This window comes from Chelmon rostratus, chromosome 16, assembly GCF_017976325.1.
Source record: "Chelmon rostratus isolate fCheRos1 chromosome 16, fCheRos1.pri, whole genome shotgun sequence".
In the NCBI taxonomy this organism is placed as follows: domain Eukaryota; kingdom Metazoa; phylum Chordata; class Actinopteri; order Chaetodontiformes; family Chaetodontidae; genus Chelmon; species Chelmon rostratus.
In genome coordinates this window covers 11,691,598-11,709,093 of record NC_055673.1, presented here as the reverse complement: position 1 = coordinate 11,709,093, position 17,496 = coordinate 11,691,598, and the positions used below count along the sequence as shown (strand labels likewise).

At 41.0% G+C, this 17,496-nt stretch overlaps 2 protein-coding genes across 4 annotated transcripts; both read right to left on the bottom strand.

Moving 5' to 3' along the window:
* Nucleotides 1-714: 714 nt before the first annotated feature.
* psmg2 (proteasome (prosome, macropain) assembly chaperone 2) lies at nucleotides 715-3,626 on the bottom strand. Its single transcript, XM_041955829.1, has 7 exons — nucleotides 3,422-3,626; nucleotides 2,875-3,046; nucleotides 2,616-2,674; nucleotides 2,191-2,309; nucleotides 1,921-2,100; nucleotides 1,328-1,448; nucleotides 715-1,096 (listed from the first exon to the last, which is right to left on the bottom strand). The coding sequence occupies exons 1-7, from the start codon at nucleotides 3,476-3,478 to the stop codon at nucleotides 1,016-1,018; spliced, it is 789 nt and encodes a 262-aa protein (XP_041811763.1). The 5' UTR covers nucleotides 3,479-3,626; the 3' UTR covers nucleotides 715-1,015.
* Nucleotides 3,627-4,903: 1,277 nt separating this feature from the next.
* Nucleotides 4,904-8,700, bottom strand: zgc:136493 (uncharacterized protein LOC692276 homolog). 3 transcript variants are annotated; one of them, XM_041955687.1, is made up of 7 exons: nucleotides 8,670-8,700; nucleotides 8,472-8,529; nucleotides 7,323-7,701; nucleotides 6,898-7,069; nucleotides 6,358-6,530; nucleotides 6,161-6,257; nucleotides 4,904-5,364 (listed from the first exon to the last, which is right to left on the bottom strand). In XM_041955687.1, the coding sequence occupies exons 3-7, from the start codon at nucleotides 7,696-7,698 to the stop codon at nucleotides 5,208-5,210; spliced, it is 975 nt and encodes a 324-aa protein (XP_041811621.1). In that variant the 5' UTR covers nucleotides 7,699-7,701; nucleotides 8,472-8,529; nucleotides 8,670-8,700; the 3' UTR covers nucleotides 4,904-5,207. The 3 variants fall into 3 exon arrangements, with proteins under 3 accessions (XP_041811621.1, XP_041811620.1, XP_041811619.1); XM_041955685.1 differs by having other exon boundaries at nucleotides 4,906-5,364; nucleotides 8,448-8,529; XM_041955686.1 differs by lacking the exon at nucleotides 8,472-8,529 and having other exon boundaries at nucleotides 8,670-8,693.
* Between the last annotated feature and the right edge of the window lie 8,796 nt (nucleotides 8,701-17,496).

Here is a 17,496-nt window from a genome sequence, read left to right as displayed (position 1 = left end):
TGGTTATAGTGGCTTATGAATGTTGCCGAGCAAGCAAACAGAATGAATTCTGAGGCCCATGAACTTTCACTTTTATTTTCTATGCAGAACAGAAATGAAAAGTTAAAGTCTATTTTTGATTTGTTTACATATGACACTTTGTTGGCAAGTGGCCATGGTTTGCCACGATGTGATATCCTCATCTAACTCTGTGCCAGAAAGAGAATAAGTGTCTTTGATACAGAAAATATTCCCAGAATCCCCCTTAACTATTTTTTGAGCAAAGATTTGTCAATAGCTTAATTAATATTAATAGCATTTTAAATATAGTTTTAGGGCCAGCAGCATTTCTGAAACGATGGAGTCTTTGTCAGAGCCAAACCTTCATTATGAGGTTCTCTTGAGTTTTCTCTTAAAAAACGCAGTCAGGACATTCCTTCCCCACCCAATTACGCAGACAGAAAGGGAAACCACAAACTTGCCAAAACAGCTTTACAAGGTCAAAGTATGAGTCAGAGTGCTGCCTTGTTGTTACCACTATGTAAGTTGTTGTAACATGTTGCAGGAAGGAATCAAATTTCAGAGAGGCGGGACTGCCAGGAATACAGTATGGCACCTGGCCAACCACTTTCAGTTAAGCAGGCAAGGCAAGGTCCAGAGAGAGTAACACAATCAAAGCCTTAATCGTCTTACATTAATTCACACAAGATTCTTGTAAGAACCTTTTATTGGGGAAAAAAAAAAAAAAACATTCAAATGCTGCAATACCAGAAAATAGTATTCCAGAAGTGCATGTTTGGGTTGTGTACATATCGTAATGTAATAAAGGAAACTGCGATAAATGTTCAAGTGTTTTATGTCCAGACCAGGTGAATTCAATATAACACATCGTTAAAAAGCAGGAAGTGTCCGTCAGTATTCTCAATTTAGGACACAAAAATTCATCCTCTTCACTACCAGATGTGACTCCAGTGAAGAATTCATTCCGCAGAAGGTAATTATGAGCTAAAAATAGCAAAAACAGAATATGTGTGTCTCAGAACAGTGCTGGCGGGAAGCCGCTGCCAAACAGAAGACTCCAAGAGGTTGGGATCTTCCATTTGTTCGGCTTCTGGCTCTGAAATGTGAATCAGAGAAAACCATGATTAGAAATGTAAAAATGTAAAAGTATATTCACGCGGTCGTATAGTATTAAATCAAACAAAGCATGTTTTTCACTATGACAGAATACTTTCCTTCAGCATTTTTCAAATCTCTCTAAGTTCATTTCTGTACTTTAAAAGTATTAAAGGCAAAATGGCTCTGTAACCCGAGTACAGAGAGCTGTAAGCTTGAGCTTGTCACTTACAGGACTGGCTAGCAGATGGAGCCAGTCGTTGAGGTGGTTGACGAGCGTGAAGGCGTCTGGGATGTTGTCGCCCTCTGAACAGAAGAGCAGCAGCACAGCCAGCGGAAGATCCTCTGCACAGCTGAACACAACATCCAGCACACATGGTCAGACACAAAAAACAGCCAAAACCTATTACTTAATTAATACTACTAAATACTAAAGATGACAGGTTATTCTGCAGGTTTAAGTGGACATCTGGTAGTAGATACACACAATATTGTAATTATAGAAAATTATAGAAAGAATATATTACATTGACATTATAAAGTCAGTATTTTAAAAAGGAAATGTGGTTAACAGCTGTCACACGTTTACATGTTTCATGCTGCTTGCTTCACACACACACACAAATAGAATGAGCATAGTTGGTTACTATAATTGGTTAATTACATAGAACCAGGACTCAAGTGGCATAGATAGAGCGCAGTTACAGCTCTGCTTTTAACTTCAAACTGAGGCATATGAAAATAATAGATTTGAACTTGAAAATGGCCTCAGTAGCCAGATCTCTGTGAAGCTGCCAGCAGGCTGACGCAGCTCTCTCCCTGTACCTGTCTGTGTAGAGTCCTTTGGTTATGCCTCCTCCGGGGATGTAGAGGCGCGGCTCTGTGTTGGCGTCTGTCAGGCCTGGGAAGGCTGCCACTCGCTCCATCTCCCTCCAGCCGAGCTCTTTCAACGCATCTGCGTTCCCCTTCAGCAGGGCCGGAGTGACCAGGTACCTCAAAGGGGTGCTAACATGGATGCATATTCGTCAGTATAAGTGACTGTAAGCAGCAAAGGCAAATAAAGGCAGCAGTGACGTGAAGAGCACAGTGAGGTACCCTTCCAGCTGCTGGTCATCCCTCTGGTAGGCATGGCTGCTGGACAGAACGACAGTCCGGGAGAACCCGCTGGCTTTGATCCAGGACACAAGCAGCTGACTGAACTTTTTGGATTTTTTCTGCAATTAAAACAAAGGTTAAAGCTATAAATACAAACATACCAATTCCATTCTAGGTCCACGAAAACAAAAACTAGATTATCATGGAAAATAAAGACATAGTTCACACCTCATCTTAAAAACTATATTATACAGTTAAAAAGGCAGGGAACTCAAAAAACACTCCTTTGATCGGTTCCAGAACAAGTAAAGGATTATTATACACATCACCTTCTTTCTTGTCAGAGCATAAAATAAAATAATAGAGCCAAATGAAGGAAATAAAAGGCATACAGAATCAACTCATGCAACAGGCTGCGGTTTTACCTGAATAATTGGTGCTCTGATCTGAAGAACTGCCAACTTCAGTTCTGTTGCTGTGTAAACTGTTGATGAGAAAAGGTTGACAGATTAATTGAGGATTAGGTTTTTTTTTTTTAACATGTCGGATTTCTTTTCACTTCGAAGCAGCTACATATTGCACTTCATAGAAAAAGTAAAGTCAGACTTTGTTACATTAGCAGAATTTAACAGTTTACAAATAATCCAGACCAAAAGATGCATGTCAGCAGTGATCAGATGGTACCTTCTGCAGGGGTGTGCAGCTCCTCAACGTCCTCTTTGCAGGTGGCGTACGGGTTGTTCCCAGCCATGGGGATGAGGCAGTCTGTGTGTATGTAGCCCACCCTGCTCATGTTGAGAGTGGACACTATGAGGTCCACAGCCAGCTGACCCACATTGCCAACAGCCACTGCTGGCTGAGGGGACAATAAACAGCGATGAAGTGCTACTGGCATATGTGAGTATTTGACATTGGTATTTTAACTTAAATAAATGATCTGAACATTTCCTCCACCATTGCAAAGCTGTGGTTCTATAAATGAAACTGACATGCACTTCACTTTGTTCCCATTAAATCACAGCTGTACTCCAGTAAACTGGGTGTAGCAAGCTGCTACTCATACAACACTGTGCAGGACATTTGTTCGGTGAGGCCTTGGCTGTAAAACAAAACTGAAGCTCTAACTTACTGGCAATAACACACATTATACAAGGCAGCTCTGTCATCGTCTCTCACAGTGGGATCTTCACCTCAAAGTGAAACCACAAACACAGAAAGATGTGTCACTCACCATGACGAGGGTGAAGTCTTTGAAGGAGGGCGCTGAGTTTTGTGAGGAGATAAACATGCTGCTGTTTAGCTAGCAAACACACAGAGCTAAAAAGGTGCTGAGTGAGAGATTTTAATGTAATTATGTTGTCAATACTGTCTTAATTTATATTCTGCCGGCAGTTTGCGCCTCTGTTTTCATGCCTGGTGTTGTGGACCTTGTGGGCTCTCGCTCTGCGTCGACTGTTGATGACTGAAAGTTTTTAGGAGCTGCTGTAAGTGCCTGAATTAAAAACATTAGGGACGCTTTATTTTTCGAAAATAATATTCAGTAATCACAACTCAGATTCATCCCAATCTATTTTTATCGATCTATGTGGCTCTATATGGACATATATTTAAAATTTTGTTTTCGGAGTTTCTATTATAATCAGGCACGTTATCATGTCTGATGTCGAATGCAGCTCCGCAAAGATTTTGTGCCTATTGGAGATCTGCCTCTCCCTTATTTCCCAATATGTATACTACTACTAATATATTCTTTCCAGAAACACCTAAATAAATTTAGCCGTAAATATAAATAGAAATACATATACAATATACAATATATACATACAGAAATTATATTTTCAGATGACAGTCTTCATGAAATCAAAAATATACACTCTATAAAAATGATTACATATGATTATTTATTGTCTTAACAGGAAATTATGAAACATTTGTGCAATATATTCGTGATTACCATAATATGTACCTTCATTGTGATTTGAATTTAGTAAATGAACTTTCAGTGGAAATGACCAAAAATTAAAGGACTATTGTATGGGATTTAGTGGCATCTAGTGGTGACGATGCAGACTGCAATAACCTGAATACTCACCTCATCCTCATTGTTTTATTATTGTACTAGCCATGGGTGTGTTGGTTGAAATATTGGTGTTTGTTATTGTTTAGGTTTGTGTGATTCTGCTTATGAGGGAATATGTCGGTCAAGTGGATATGGGCGGGGGTCTTTTTTTGTGGTGTGTGGCTAGAGAGTGAGAGGGTGAGTGGGGTTGCCGTATTTTTCTCTATTTCCTTTGATCATTGTGATCCCTTTGATTATGAGTTTGTGCACGGTGTCATAAGTTAATTATTCTTTTTCGTAAATAAAATGGTAAAATATATTTTCAAATTCCAGTGATTTTTTCCGTTAAGCACGTCAGGCAAAGTGGAAGGCCTGGCCTCAGCCTCTCAGCCTCTCTCAGGTTGATTGTTCATTCACTAACTTAATGGCCTTTGGCCCGTATGACATTGTCTTTTTTCTTGTGGATACTAAACTAAAGTAAATAACTTAGAAGAGGAGTTTCAACTTGGTGGCTGAACTCGCCAAAGTCTAGGCGCTAATTTACCAATAAATGCACTGCTGTCAGTTGTTCATAATAGTGAGGACATGATACTTGATACTTTTGGGTAGAACATCCATCTGAGATTGTGTTGTACTATTGTATAATCAAGTCAAAGGATTAAAGTGTGCAAGTTTCCAAATTGAAGGTAGCTTTATTATATATTAATGTAACAGCTGTTGAATCAAAGGCTACACTGAAATGTAAAAACCATCATGTAATTTCATAGTGACGCTAAACACTTGTTAATTGATACATCACTGCACCTTAATGAAACATTAATGATCACGTGATACAGGCAGATCATTAGACAGAACACGTCATACAACAAGAACTAACTCATGAAAAGATAAAAGAACTTCATCCTGCATTAGAAAAACACTTCTCACGACGGACTGATGAGATCGCTGATCGCTGGAGTCACTTTGGTTTGACTTCGTTGGGAATAGACTGGCCTTTCACTGCAGCCACAGCGTTTTCTACCATCCTCTGTACCATCCGTCTCGTTGTAGTGTAAGTGTTGGTGCCAGTGTGGGGGGTGATCAGCACATTAGGAAGGCTAAGGAGAGGATGATCCCTGCAGAGGAAGAGAAGGAGCTGTTAGGAACCAGCCCGGAGTAGGTCAAGCACATCACAAACCTACTGTTTGCACTACTGTCTTACTTAGTTGTTATTGTTATTGTCTATTTGCTCATTTCTACATCTGATTTATTACTTACTTACTCACTATTGTTTCTGTCTGTAACATCTTAATTTCCCCGGTGTTGAATCACTATCATTTCATCAGTGTTTTGGGCTTTTTTTGCACTGTGCCTGCATGTGCAGACTAATTAACAGATACATTTTTTCCTTTTTCGGTTGTTGTGTATAACTGAGGTCAAGAGGTTTAAAATGTCTTTACAAAAACAAGCTAACGTTAAAGTTTCATGAAGCAATTTTCGGGGCACTTGGGGGCAGTGGAACAAGCTATAAATACATCACTGATACATACACGTTTTAAGACACCAGGAGACAATGAGTAACACTATCATAACCCAAAATGGGGTTGAGGTCCCTGAACGCCTCGCGTGTCACTACATAATGTGTTGCTCTGTGAAGGTTAATATTTGTACAGCTAAAGCAAGACGGTGTAAGTTTTGCTGGATATCGCTGAGACGTTTTGTAGCAGGAACAGAAAAGAGACACCGTTTTGACATGTACCCAATTGAAAACAGTACAAAGGCAAAATATATATTTAATGTTTGACCTCATCAGCTTGATTAATTTTTGTAAATGTATGTTTATTATGAGTGTGATGCAGCAACATGTTTCAATGAAGTTGGGACAGGAGTATGAGAAGTGATTGTGAGTGTGGTTGAAGGGTGGGGTGAGACCTTGGTAAAGGTTCGGGGTGAGTCACGTCTAACGCTGCCGCACGAATCGATCCAGACCGCAGAGCTTCGACTAAAGCGTCCTGGTCCACAACCAGACCTGAGACAGGAAAAGAAGTCAAAGATCAGAGTTTCCGAATAACTTAACTGCAACCTTTGCAGGTCTTCAACCAGGATCAGTGGAGTCACATTTTCCTCACCTCTGCTGATGTTGACCAGCGTTGCCGTGGGTTTCATGAGGGCCAGCTGCCTGTGGCTGATCAGGCCCGTGGTTTCAGGGGTAAGATTGACCGCCAGCACGACAAAGTCTGACTCTTTTAGCAGGTCGTCCATGTTCTCACAGTAAGTCACCCCCTGCTCATCTTCAACACTCCTGAGCGGCACAGAGAAAAGATGAAGCTGACCGTTAGCAGTGTCTCTTTCTCTCTTTGCTTTATAATGTTGCAAACCTGTGGGATCGTTACAGCAGTGACGTATTTGCAAGTAGGTGAGGCTTTCCGGCCCATTTGTTGTATTGTTAATTGATATTAAATTTGTCCAAAATTGTCAAACATTAACGTTTTGTACATTTATTCTCTTTTGTAATCTGGATATTAGAGGTTTTACAGGTATAATATCAATTTATAGGCAACAACACGCATATTCGAGATATTTTATATAAGTAGGTTTATGTGCAGCTGATCACATTTTTCTCTCAATTGTTTCAAACTGAATTAAGCAAATGAAGGATTTTGATTTACCTCCTGTTCCTGTTGTGGTACAGGATCTTCATGTCAAAGCCTTTGCCTCTTTGAGCGATTTTGCTGCCAACGTGTCCCATTCCAATAATCCCCATCGTCGACCCTGAGACTTCAACTCCCATCAGTGTTTGTGGTATATGGGTGGTCTTGGGGTCCACAGCGATTTGGTGGCCTATAGGATAAAGTCAGTGAACTGACTCAATTATGTCTGTTTCACAGCAATAATAATGGATGTGTTTCTGAGCACATTATGTTTTAGTTTTTGTCATTCTTGCTCTCAGAGCTGTACAAGTGGAAAAAGCTGTAAGGTTTCAGTTAACCTTACAGTTAACCTCCAGCTGACCTCGGGAGTCTTACAATACACGGTGTCGTACGGATTGTAAAAGAGGTTTTTCAGAAGCATGAATAAAAGTCACTTCACTCACCTTCAACGATCTTCCGCGCCGACGCCAGAAGCAGACCCAGTGCCATATCCGCAGTGGCGTCGCTCACCACGCCGGGCGTGTTGGTCACCTTCACCCCGAGGCCGTTGATATACGGCACATCCAGGTGGTCGAAGCCCACTCCCCCGTTGGCGACCACCTTCAGGGAGGGAAGTGAGCTGAGCAGCGAAGGCGTGGCCGCAGGACAGGCGTTCCACTGAAACATGGCCTGGATTTTAGGACCGTGCAGCAGGGGGTCTTTCATGAAGTCTTCGTGGCAGATGATCTGAAAGTGTTGTTTCATTATGTCAGTGACTTCGTTGAGGTAACCGCGTTTGCCCACCTCCGAGATCAGAGCCCATGGCTTGTTGTCCTCCATTACCTGGAGAGGTGAAACACAGAGGTGAGGAAAACACTAAGTGTGTTTTCATCTTTTGACCTGCAGTGGGCAGGGGCGTTACAGAAACAAAAATGGCACATTAATGCTATTTTCCACAAGGCTACATTACTGTCAGACCCTCAGGGGGCCCAAAGGCTCCAGTTTCACCATGTGTGGTCACTTCATTAATTCCAGATTAGGTTGTTTGTACTGTCTACACTAAAATATGTTAGAAACTGATCAAATTCAGCACTAAAGCATTTTTTTAATCATTTAAGTCAGATATTGTGTTGCAGGTTGTTAGATGATAAGATCGACACCACTGTCATGTCTGTGCAGTCAATATGAAGCTACAGCCAGCAGCTGGTTAGCTTAGCTTACCATAAAGACTAGACACAGGGGGAAACTGCTAGCCAGGTTCTGTCCAAACGTAAGAAAATGTGCTTGGCTGTGGCTCTAACTCAATATATTTATATAAATACTGTGCTTAAATGGTGCATTTGACTAAACAATTTTCAATTTATCATGTTCATTTCATACTATTAATACATACATAATGCACTGAGGGTGGGAGAGACAGATAGGGGGGCCCAACATCTAATCTTTGCCCCCTGGTGCCTTAAGCCGGCTGCTGTTAAATATTTAAACCTGTGTGCATTCCTGCACTGTGTGTGTGTGTGTGTGAGGTGGGAGTGGTGCTCATGAGTGCTGTGTCAGAGCACAACACATATGACGTCTACATTACTGACAGTGACTGGTGTAAAAATCAGGACCAGTTTTAAGATCAGTTTTCCAAGATGGATGCCTCAGGTCTGCTCAGATTGCTCCTCCCTGAACACACACAATACATGAATAAAGTGTTCAATCAGTAAGAACCAGTGACACATTTACAGGTCACATACTGATAGTGAAAAATTCAGATGAAATTTAAAAACTTGCAAAAAATTGGTAATGCACCGGACAGCACTCACAAGAGTTCCTTGTTCTGGTTTCCCTCTGCTCTTGAACCAGGAAGAACTACTTAGGAAACATGGAGGATTTCAAAATAAGAGTGAACAGCACCACAACCACAACTGCTGCCCTTATCCCCACTCCTCCTTCGGCTTCTACTACTATAACTATATTATTACTGTTGTTGTTGTTTTATACTGCTGTACTTTTCAGTGTTTCATCTAAGCCAGGCCCAAAATATTTTACTGAGGTGATAATAGTGTTTTTTTTGTTGTGTAGGCCACAGAACATAAATGAATACAAAGTGGAGTGCCATCTCAGTGTCGCTGATATTGTTGCAGGCTTGGAGTCTCACACGGAATAATCTGAGCGCTCAGACTGAGTTCAGTGTCGAGCCACGCACCCTTTAGTGTGGATATGTCAACTCATTGTTTGTACCTCACAAGGTTACCTTTGGATAAAGCAAAATTATGCAGCAATTGAGTTATAAAAGTGGTATTCATTACGGATTAAGCTCCAGAAACACTGGATCCTACATTTCCCATAATGCAACTCAAAAGTGATCAAGTGATTAATAGGAGAATTTTCTCAAAACAAGGAGCACTTCATCATTCAGTTCATCAGGAACGTTCAAATTAAAATAACACCAGACTTGGAGATACGTGGTTTTCACTGGACAGGAAGGGTATGAAAAATTGTAATCTGAAAAGTAACTAGTAACTAAAGCTGTCGGTCAAATGTAAAAGTGTAAAAAGTACACTGGAGTACGTGGAGTAGAAGTATGAAGTTGCAAAAATTGGAAATATTCAAGTAAAAAGTACCTCAAATTTGCACTTGAGTACAGTACTTGAGTAAATATGCTCAGTTACATTCCACCACTGCTTATACCGTATCCCTCTTGACCATAATTCAGCCAGAAAATCTGACCAGCACCAAACACTGCGCTATCTCTCCCCACAGCTCTGCACAATTAACACTCCACATTCAGCGGCACCCCATCGATGATATGATCATCAAACATCTGGAAAAATAAAAATTAAAAAACTGCACTCAGTCTCATCCAATCATAACTTCACTTCTGACCTTGCACCCTGCAAAGCTTGTATCCTGCGTTTCTCCAAAAATACTCTCATTAAATTCCCCTTGATAGGATAAATGCCTAAACTGTAGAATTCAAATTGCACAGTACCTTTTTGCGTTGCAGGAGGCGTACAGATCTGTGCAAATTTGACACCTTTAGAAGCCGGTGTGCTTGCTCTGGACCCCACAGTCTCCTCAAACACTGGACATAGCAGAGACTTTGCATTCTGGCTGGCGAGTTAATGATACTGTCAACAGAGACAGCTGGGTGACAATCTAGGAGGTTATTTAGTAAGTAATGCCAAACTCAGGTGCAAATAATCCTCAAGAGGTTCAACATAAACCAGAGGGAAGCAAAGTGTACAACTATATGTATTATAAAATGTGCAGGCACTGAAAGTCCACAGGTCAAACTGCAATGAATGAATTATTAACGTGAAACTTCTGGGTCAACTAAACAATCCTGCACAAGCTTAAGGGTGCTCAGAGAGCGTGAAATGCATCAAGTTATTAAAAAAATATTCCAAATGGCATCCAAATTTAGTTTCACTTCATGTTAGTTAAGTTTACATGTAAGTCACCTTCAGCTGGAACTTATGGAGCTACGAGGAGTGGAAACTTGGGCAGCTCAGAGGGTCTCCTGGGGCATGGGGAGCAGAGGAGTGGAGTAGTTTATTGGGCACAGTGAGCAGGACTGCTCCTGAGGTTTCAGGGAAGTGTCGGAGCACAGTGATCAGAAACCACCCCGCCACTCTTAAAGGGACAGTGCACAAAAAAAAAACAACAAACCTGTTCCAGATTCAAAGAAGCATTTTGGATTCACTCAATTGTTCACTTCTCCTCCTGTTGCATCTGCTTGTTTTCATCAATTCAGTGGAAGATTCTGATTTGATCTGAGGAAACTAATTATCAAAGGGGACGTTAAGCTACTGTAGTAGCAAGTAATAATTGGAATTAGAGGACCATGTAATTGGAAGAGCATGCAAACTGGCAGCTCAGCAACAAAATAAATGACAGAGAATGTGCAAAAATTAAATATTCTAGCATTAACTCAATTTAGAACCAGCATTATGTGAGATTTGGGTGTTATGAAAAGGTGGTGCGATATGAATCATGGTGTATTTGGAAGTTATAATATTTGTAAATGATAATATGATGATTATGGTGTATGATGGCAGCATCTAGTATATATGGCAGGTGTGCAACCTTGAAGTGTGCAGGCTGCTTCTGAGTCAATCTTGTCAAATGAGCTTTTGACAAGATTTCAAGAAAACTGCGATAATACTCAGAACCAGGCTTGTCCAATTCAAGCTTCTGAACAGAGTCTATTGGACCCCCTCCAGGTAATAAAGAGTTAAGTTAAAACAAGACCCAGACTGCTGGAGATGCCAGAATGGGGAAGGTACCTTAACTCACATGCTGAGGAGCTGTCAAAAAATACAGAGCTTTTGGTTTGAAATTCACAGCAATGTAACAAAGATTATAGGACGTGACATCCCCTTCTACCAGAGTTTGTACATTCTGGGGGACCCGTCCCTACTCGATGACCTCCCACCCCATGTCGCAGAGTGGGTTCAGGTAGCACTGATGCTGCGGCGCAAGCTTATTATTTCAGAATGGAAGGCATCTTCACCCCCCCCCCCCCCCCCCCCCCCCCCCCCCCGTCAGCCTCTGGCATGCTCACTTAGCCCAATTAGCTGCACTGGAGGGCCTATCATATAGACTAATACTAAAAGATAGAGTGGTATACTTAAATCTGAAATGGGAACGATACCTACTGTCGCTGAGCACGTAATCATGTGAGCTGTTGTTATTTTTTGCCCCACCCCCCTTTTTTTTTTCTTTTTCCTCTCTCTCTTATTGTCCTTGTGCTGTTTTGTCCTGTTTCTTGTTGGGTTGCCTTTGTCTTATTGTTGTTTTCCTTTGTTATATACCAGAGCACAAACACTGTACAGTATTTGCTTAGTTTTTATATCCAATTGTCAACATTGCTGCATAGTCGGCATTTAGAACATGTATACATGTTCTGGGTTAGGGTAATAATAATAATAAATTGTGAATCATAAAAAAGAAAACTGCGATAATTATACAAAACTGTTTGAAGCCTACAGAATTGTAATCTGCAGGACACAAATCTAACTTCCACATGCAGCCACTGGGTGGCAGTAGTGCATTAAGACATCTCTGTTGCAGCACAGTGATTGACATTTGTTTGAATGGGCCTATCAGCCCACATGACACTTATGCTGCTTCTGTTTTGTGGGATGTATGACCCCAACTACCATATCAGAAGAATCAGCTGGCAACACCAACACTGTGGCTCAGACAGAGGCTCCCAATATGTCTGACATGCGATCTACTGCTTGTGACCCATTAATGTGAAGAAATATATGAAATATATGAAATGTATATTAGTTTATTTCATGTAAAGTTTGAGACATTTTTGAAGGCCTACAGGTGTAAAAGTATCTTTTATTTCACTAGAGCAAAGAAAAAAACAAGAACATATATATATATATATATATATATATATATAGCCATTTGTTTTGAAATAAATTATAAATTATATTGATTCTTTGGGAAATTAGGAGAGTTTAAGTGCCACTGTTTATATTTTTTTTATAGTATGTAATTACGAATGTAGCCTCTTTACCTTTGACTGGAGGTTCAATTGTTTGTTTATGTCAATTTAGAGCATTTAAAAATCTCTGAAACCTTAAACTTTTATTAGACATGAGAAGATGCATTTTTCTAAACCTGAAATCTGTCATCACCACTTTTCTAGTGCTGTATTTCTTGGTGACGTGACTCACTGGTGCTCAGTGGTGCCTTGAAGGTCATTTGTTCAGAAGAAGAGAAGTTTTCACTCAGTTGTCTGTAAATACAAGCAGATGAGAGACTCTGCACAGTCACAAGGTCACTTATTGAATTTTTAAAATGCAGCTTCAACCTGGATTTGGTAAAAGTTGGTTTAGTGATTCTATAGGTGTGTGTGTGTGTGTGTGAGAGAGAGAGAGAGAGAGAGAGAGTGTGTGTGTGTGTTTCTGCAAACAGACAGCTACTGATCAGCATCTTACCTGCTTTTCACTGTTGCATAATCTCAACATCTTAATTTAAAGCATCTGATCCTCCTGGCCTCCCTTCAGCTCCCCATCCCTCCCTCCTCCCCTCCCCCCACACGTCTGTCTGTCAACTCCTCCCATCTCACTCTACCTCTCCACCCCTCTGTCACCTGGGCACTCCCCCAAGCTTTCAGCCCTACACCGTCTCTTATCCACCTCCTCCCGTCCCCTCCGATGCCTTCTCTTTGTCTCTGCTCTGTGCATCTGAGGCTGCAACCTTCTTCCTCCCTCTATCCATGCTGGCCAGGAGTCATGTGGGCTTTCATTAGGCCCAGTCCGGCTCTCCAGCCAATCTCCCGCTCCATCTGCCGCCACAGCCGACAGCAGAAGGCCTTTTAGCAAAGTGCTGACTCACGTGGTAGACACAGCAATTATAACCCTGCTTCATCGCACAAGCACTATGGATATTGTCGCCAATGCTCTTCTCTGATCAATAAACAAACATGGAAGCGTGATCCACGCCATGTGATATCAAGATGTTCTTTCAATGCAGCATTTCCAACACCACCCCTCCCAATAAACACTTTACATCATGGCTCAGCGCAGCAGAACTGACTGTGATGCATGCCCTGGCCTCATGTTCGCAGACAGGTGAGGACTTATAGCCGTCCTGTGGTGTCACAGTTGTCACGGTACAGCACAGAGGAGACGCTAAGTGAAAAACGTCTTAAGTAAACTCTGCCTCTCTATAATAGACTGCTGACGTGAGTCCGCAGCCTCATCCTGACTCAGCTTATCGGCACCACGGAGCTCTTTGAAGTCAAGGTGTAGTTGCTTTTCTCTCTGCCTCCCTCAAGCAGATAAAAATAAAGCTCTGAAACAATGCAGATAACTTTGCTGTAGGCTTTATAAACGGTGTTACTGCCGTGCCTGCTGTCTTGTATTTTCTTGTACATTCTGGCAGATGTAAATTGCAGGGAAAGAAGGAACATGGACGAATTAGATGTATTATGGATAATACAGCTAATTTCTACTGTCACATCCAGAGAACAAATAATAAAATTGATCTGTAAAGAATAAGAATTGATGCGAGTCAATGTGATGTTTACCAACAATTAAGAAATTCATCAATGTGAACCAGAAGCAGGGATGCTGTTTGTGATACTTGCATTTATCATTTTTCTTTTCTATTAAGGTTTACTTTGTTGTATTACTTAGTCAGTTCTCCCAGCATTAAACATATTTCTACACACTTTCACCACTATTGAGTGGGGAGTAGGGAGATATCTTACTTAAGTAAAAGTAGCATTACAGCAGTGTAAGAAAAGTCCATTACAACTAAAAGTTTTGTTTTCAGAATGTTAACTAAAAAGTACGAAAGTATTATCAGCAGAATGAGCTTAGCATATCCATAGTAAAAGCGTGTATCATGCAGATGATATGATGCATTTCAGTGTTGCATTATCATCTGAGGAGCATTTTAATGTAGTTGGTGGAAGTGAAGCTAATTAAGCTGCTTTATTCATTGTTGGGTAGTTTAATTGGTAACTATGTAGAATGTTTTACATACTAATCATATGTTTTTTGTCTAATTCTGAAAAGTAACTAGTAACTGTAGCGGTAAGATTAATAGAAGAAAAAGTAGAATAATTCCCTCTGAAATGTAGTGGAGTACAAGTATAAGACATAATCATCTAATTTCCTCCTTTTATTTCATGTGTCAGAAATCAGTGTGGATGTATGCACATTATTTAAGTCTGTAGACACCAGCCTTTTGTGTTTGCATCAAAAATATCATGTGAATGGCTCTGCTGTCAAAGTGCCTCCATTTCCTTTACTGTGTATTTGCCACTGCCTTCATGTTTGACTTAACATCTGGTGTCCAACTCTTTCAACCTGAACCAGGTGGACACTCCTGTTGAGCATGTTCTATGGGGCAAGCACATGTCTTTTGGGGCTCAGGCTTCTCCCCCAGGGGTTTTGTCCCTGGGCAGTTCAGAGGATCCCTCCTCCTCTGCAGGTGCTGTTGTCTTGCAGAGATCACACACACACACACACACACATAGTTCACACCTGTGTCCCTTTCTAATGGCTCTGAAGCAGCTCAACACGCAACTCTCAGCATGTCCTGGTTGAGAATAAATTCACCTGCTTGGTAATCCAGTCAGCATGAGCTTTAGTTTGCTGCTCATGACGCACAGGTCGACTAGCTTGAGCCTGTCTTGTTCTCTGACAGCTGGAGGATCACCTGCTCCTCTTCGGTGTGCAGTGACCCGCACTCTGACCACTGATACACCTATAGCATACACTAGACATCTACAACTACTCTAACACGTCATCGTAATATCACATATTGCACAGCAATTTGGAAGAATCAGTAAGAAGTTGCGATAAAATGAGACCAGTAACAGAAATGGTAACAAAGGCATTATGATGGAGGCTTACAGGTGAATTTCATCGAGGAGAACTTTTAATTGCGTTACTTTCAGAAACCTTTTGTAAATAAGATCGCAGCACTCAGTTATGGGATGGCTGCCAGCTCATCTCAAAACTCTGGCCACGTTCCCCAGCGGGTTCAGAGCAGCACAAGGTTAGCACCTTCTGGTTAGGTAACAGATAAGAGGCTGTTGGTCCTCTACTCTGCAGCTCAGTGGCTTCTCAAACCAGCAGCAGCTACTTAGCAGTGTCTCTAAAGCCGCTGTTACCTAATGATGGAGCCCGTGGAAAGCCATGGGGCCGGCTGATTTAGAAGGTGGCTCTCCAGTTCAAAGCTTCTTGCTGTTTGAGCTGTGGCAGACCAGGCCGCACTGGTGTGTATATGTGTGTGTGTGTGTGTGTGTGCGTGTGTGTATGGATGAGTGCAGAGCTGGGGATTGCTCTTCAGTGGACGGCCAGTCAGATCAATGTTATGCAAACCTATTAGTCAGAGGTTGCAGTGCTAGCACCACAATACTCAGGGACTCTCCCTCAGGGTCAAACTCACTGATGAGCTCTCACTGATGAGCTCTCACTCCTGTTTGAGAGTGAATAACAGTGTTGTCTGCTGGTTAAAGCCAACGCGAGACTCGCAGCACTACAATGTTAAATAATGCCACCATGACACTGAATTACTCACCCTGAAACTGCATTGCTACAGACATCAGAGACTCAGGATCTTTGTTCAGTCACTAAAAGTTGATTTATCGATGTTTCATCAGCTTTTGCATCCATTTTTTTGTAGATTTGCATTATTGTTCAAAACCTGCAAGTTCTTGATCTGTTTTACAGTATGATTATGATCACAGATCACATGACACTCACTGTAAAGTGTTGTATTGAAATTATTTTTATTATCTCTAGATGTAGGAATATGTTTTTTAGGGGTGTCCATGTAACATAATGATTAAGATGCTGACCACAAACTATGACGTCCCTGGTTTGCTTTGTTGCATTGTACTATCTTTGATAAAGCCATAAAATTATGATGAGGTTTTTTTCTTTTATTGTTGGTGCATGACCTTATTTTTATATTTCATGTGCCACCACATGCATCTCAGTTCATTAAACCTCCAGGTATGGCAATGTCAGGGTTTGTATAAGGTAATTTACAACCAAAATTTCAAGGGACATTGGTCCTGAATGAACCCCTGCTGAGATACGACTCCTATATGCATTTCTTTTATAGCCATTTTAACATTGTTAGCCATAAATTTGGACATTCGCAACACTGCAAAGAGAAGGGCAACATGAAATTTTATCTCACGGAAGGTAAGATGATGTTGTGTCAGACGTTTAAATCTTTTCTGTTTAGTTTTTGAGTGCAGCAAATCAGTCTGTCAGTCAGTGTGGTCAGGATCTTGCTGACTCAACAGAAGGGAGGTGTTCTCAGTGTACTTTATAAGGCCATTAAGAAAATGCTCCCTGGGACACTGGCTGAATAAGCCCTGTGGCTTTGACTTCCACTAATCATCTTAGGCAAAGCATGGCTCCCAATGTGCCTGCATGGGAACACCTGTACTGGGCCACAGCAATCGCATGGTGGTTGTCATCATCATAATCTGTCTCATCATCGTCATGCAATACTCAGAAATATGTAAGCTTATTACATATCAATTGGAGGTAATGTAAGGGAATACATAGAAAGTCCAAGGACATTATTTGAAGTGAAAGACTTGAAGTCTGCAACTGTTTATTCTTATCATTTGAATCCCTGCAAAGCACTAGGTTGCAAATACGTCTCATTAGGGAGGAAAAAAAACAGCAAGGCAGATAAGACACACACATAATGCATGCAAAACCGTGGGTAGAAAATGCTTTTGCATGAAATTACATTTGCATGAAACTGCATTACTAAATACAAGATTTAGTGCAAGCGAAGGACACATGCAATGCATGGCTGTGCAGATAATACGTTTTTACTCGCTTTGGAAATATTAAAAATGCTGCTTCAAGGCTTTTTCTTCCTACAAACAACAAATATTACTTCTAACTTCTAACCTGAAAGATTGTTATGACCAAAATATACAAGAAAACCCCATCTTCTGAGGAAGACAGTGAGATGCTGTTAATATGAGAAAAAGCTAGTGCACTTGGAGTTAAGATTTTTATTTTATTTTTTGTTATATACAGTGTATAAAACAAACAAGAAAAAGATAACACTATCCTCAGGGCAAAAAAGTGATAAAAACAGAGTATAGAAAATGTAGAAATTAGGAGATGTACACTG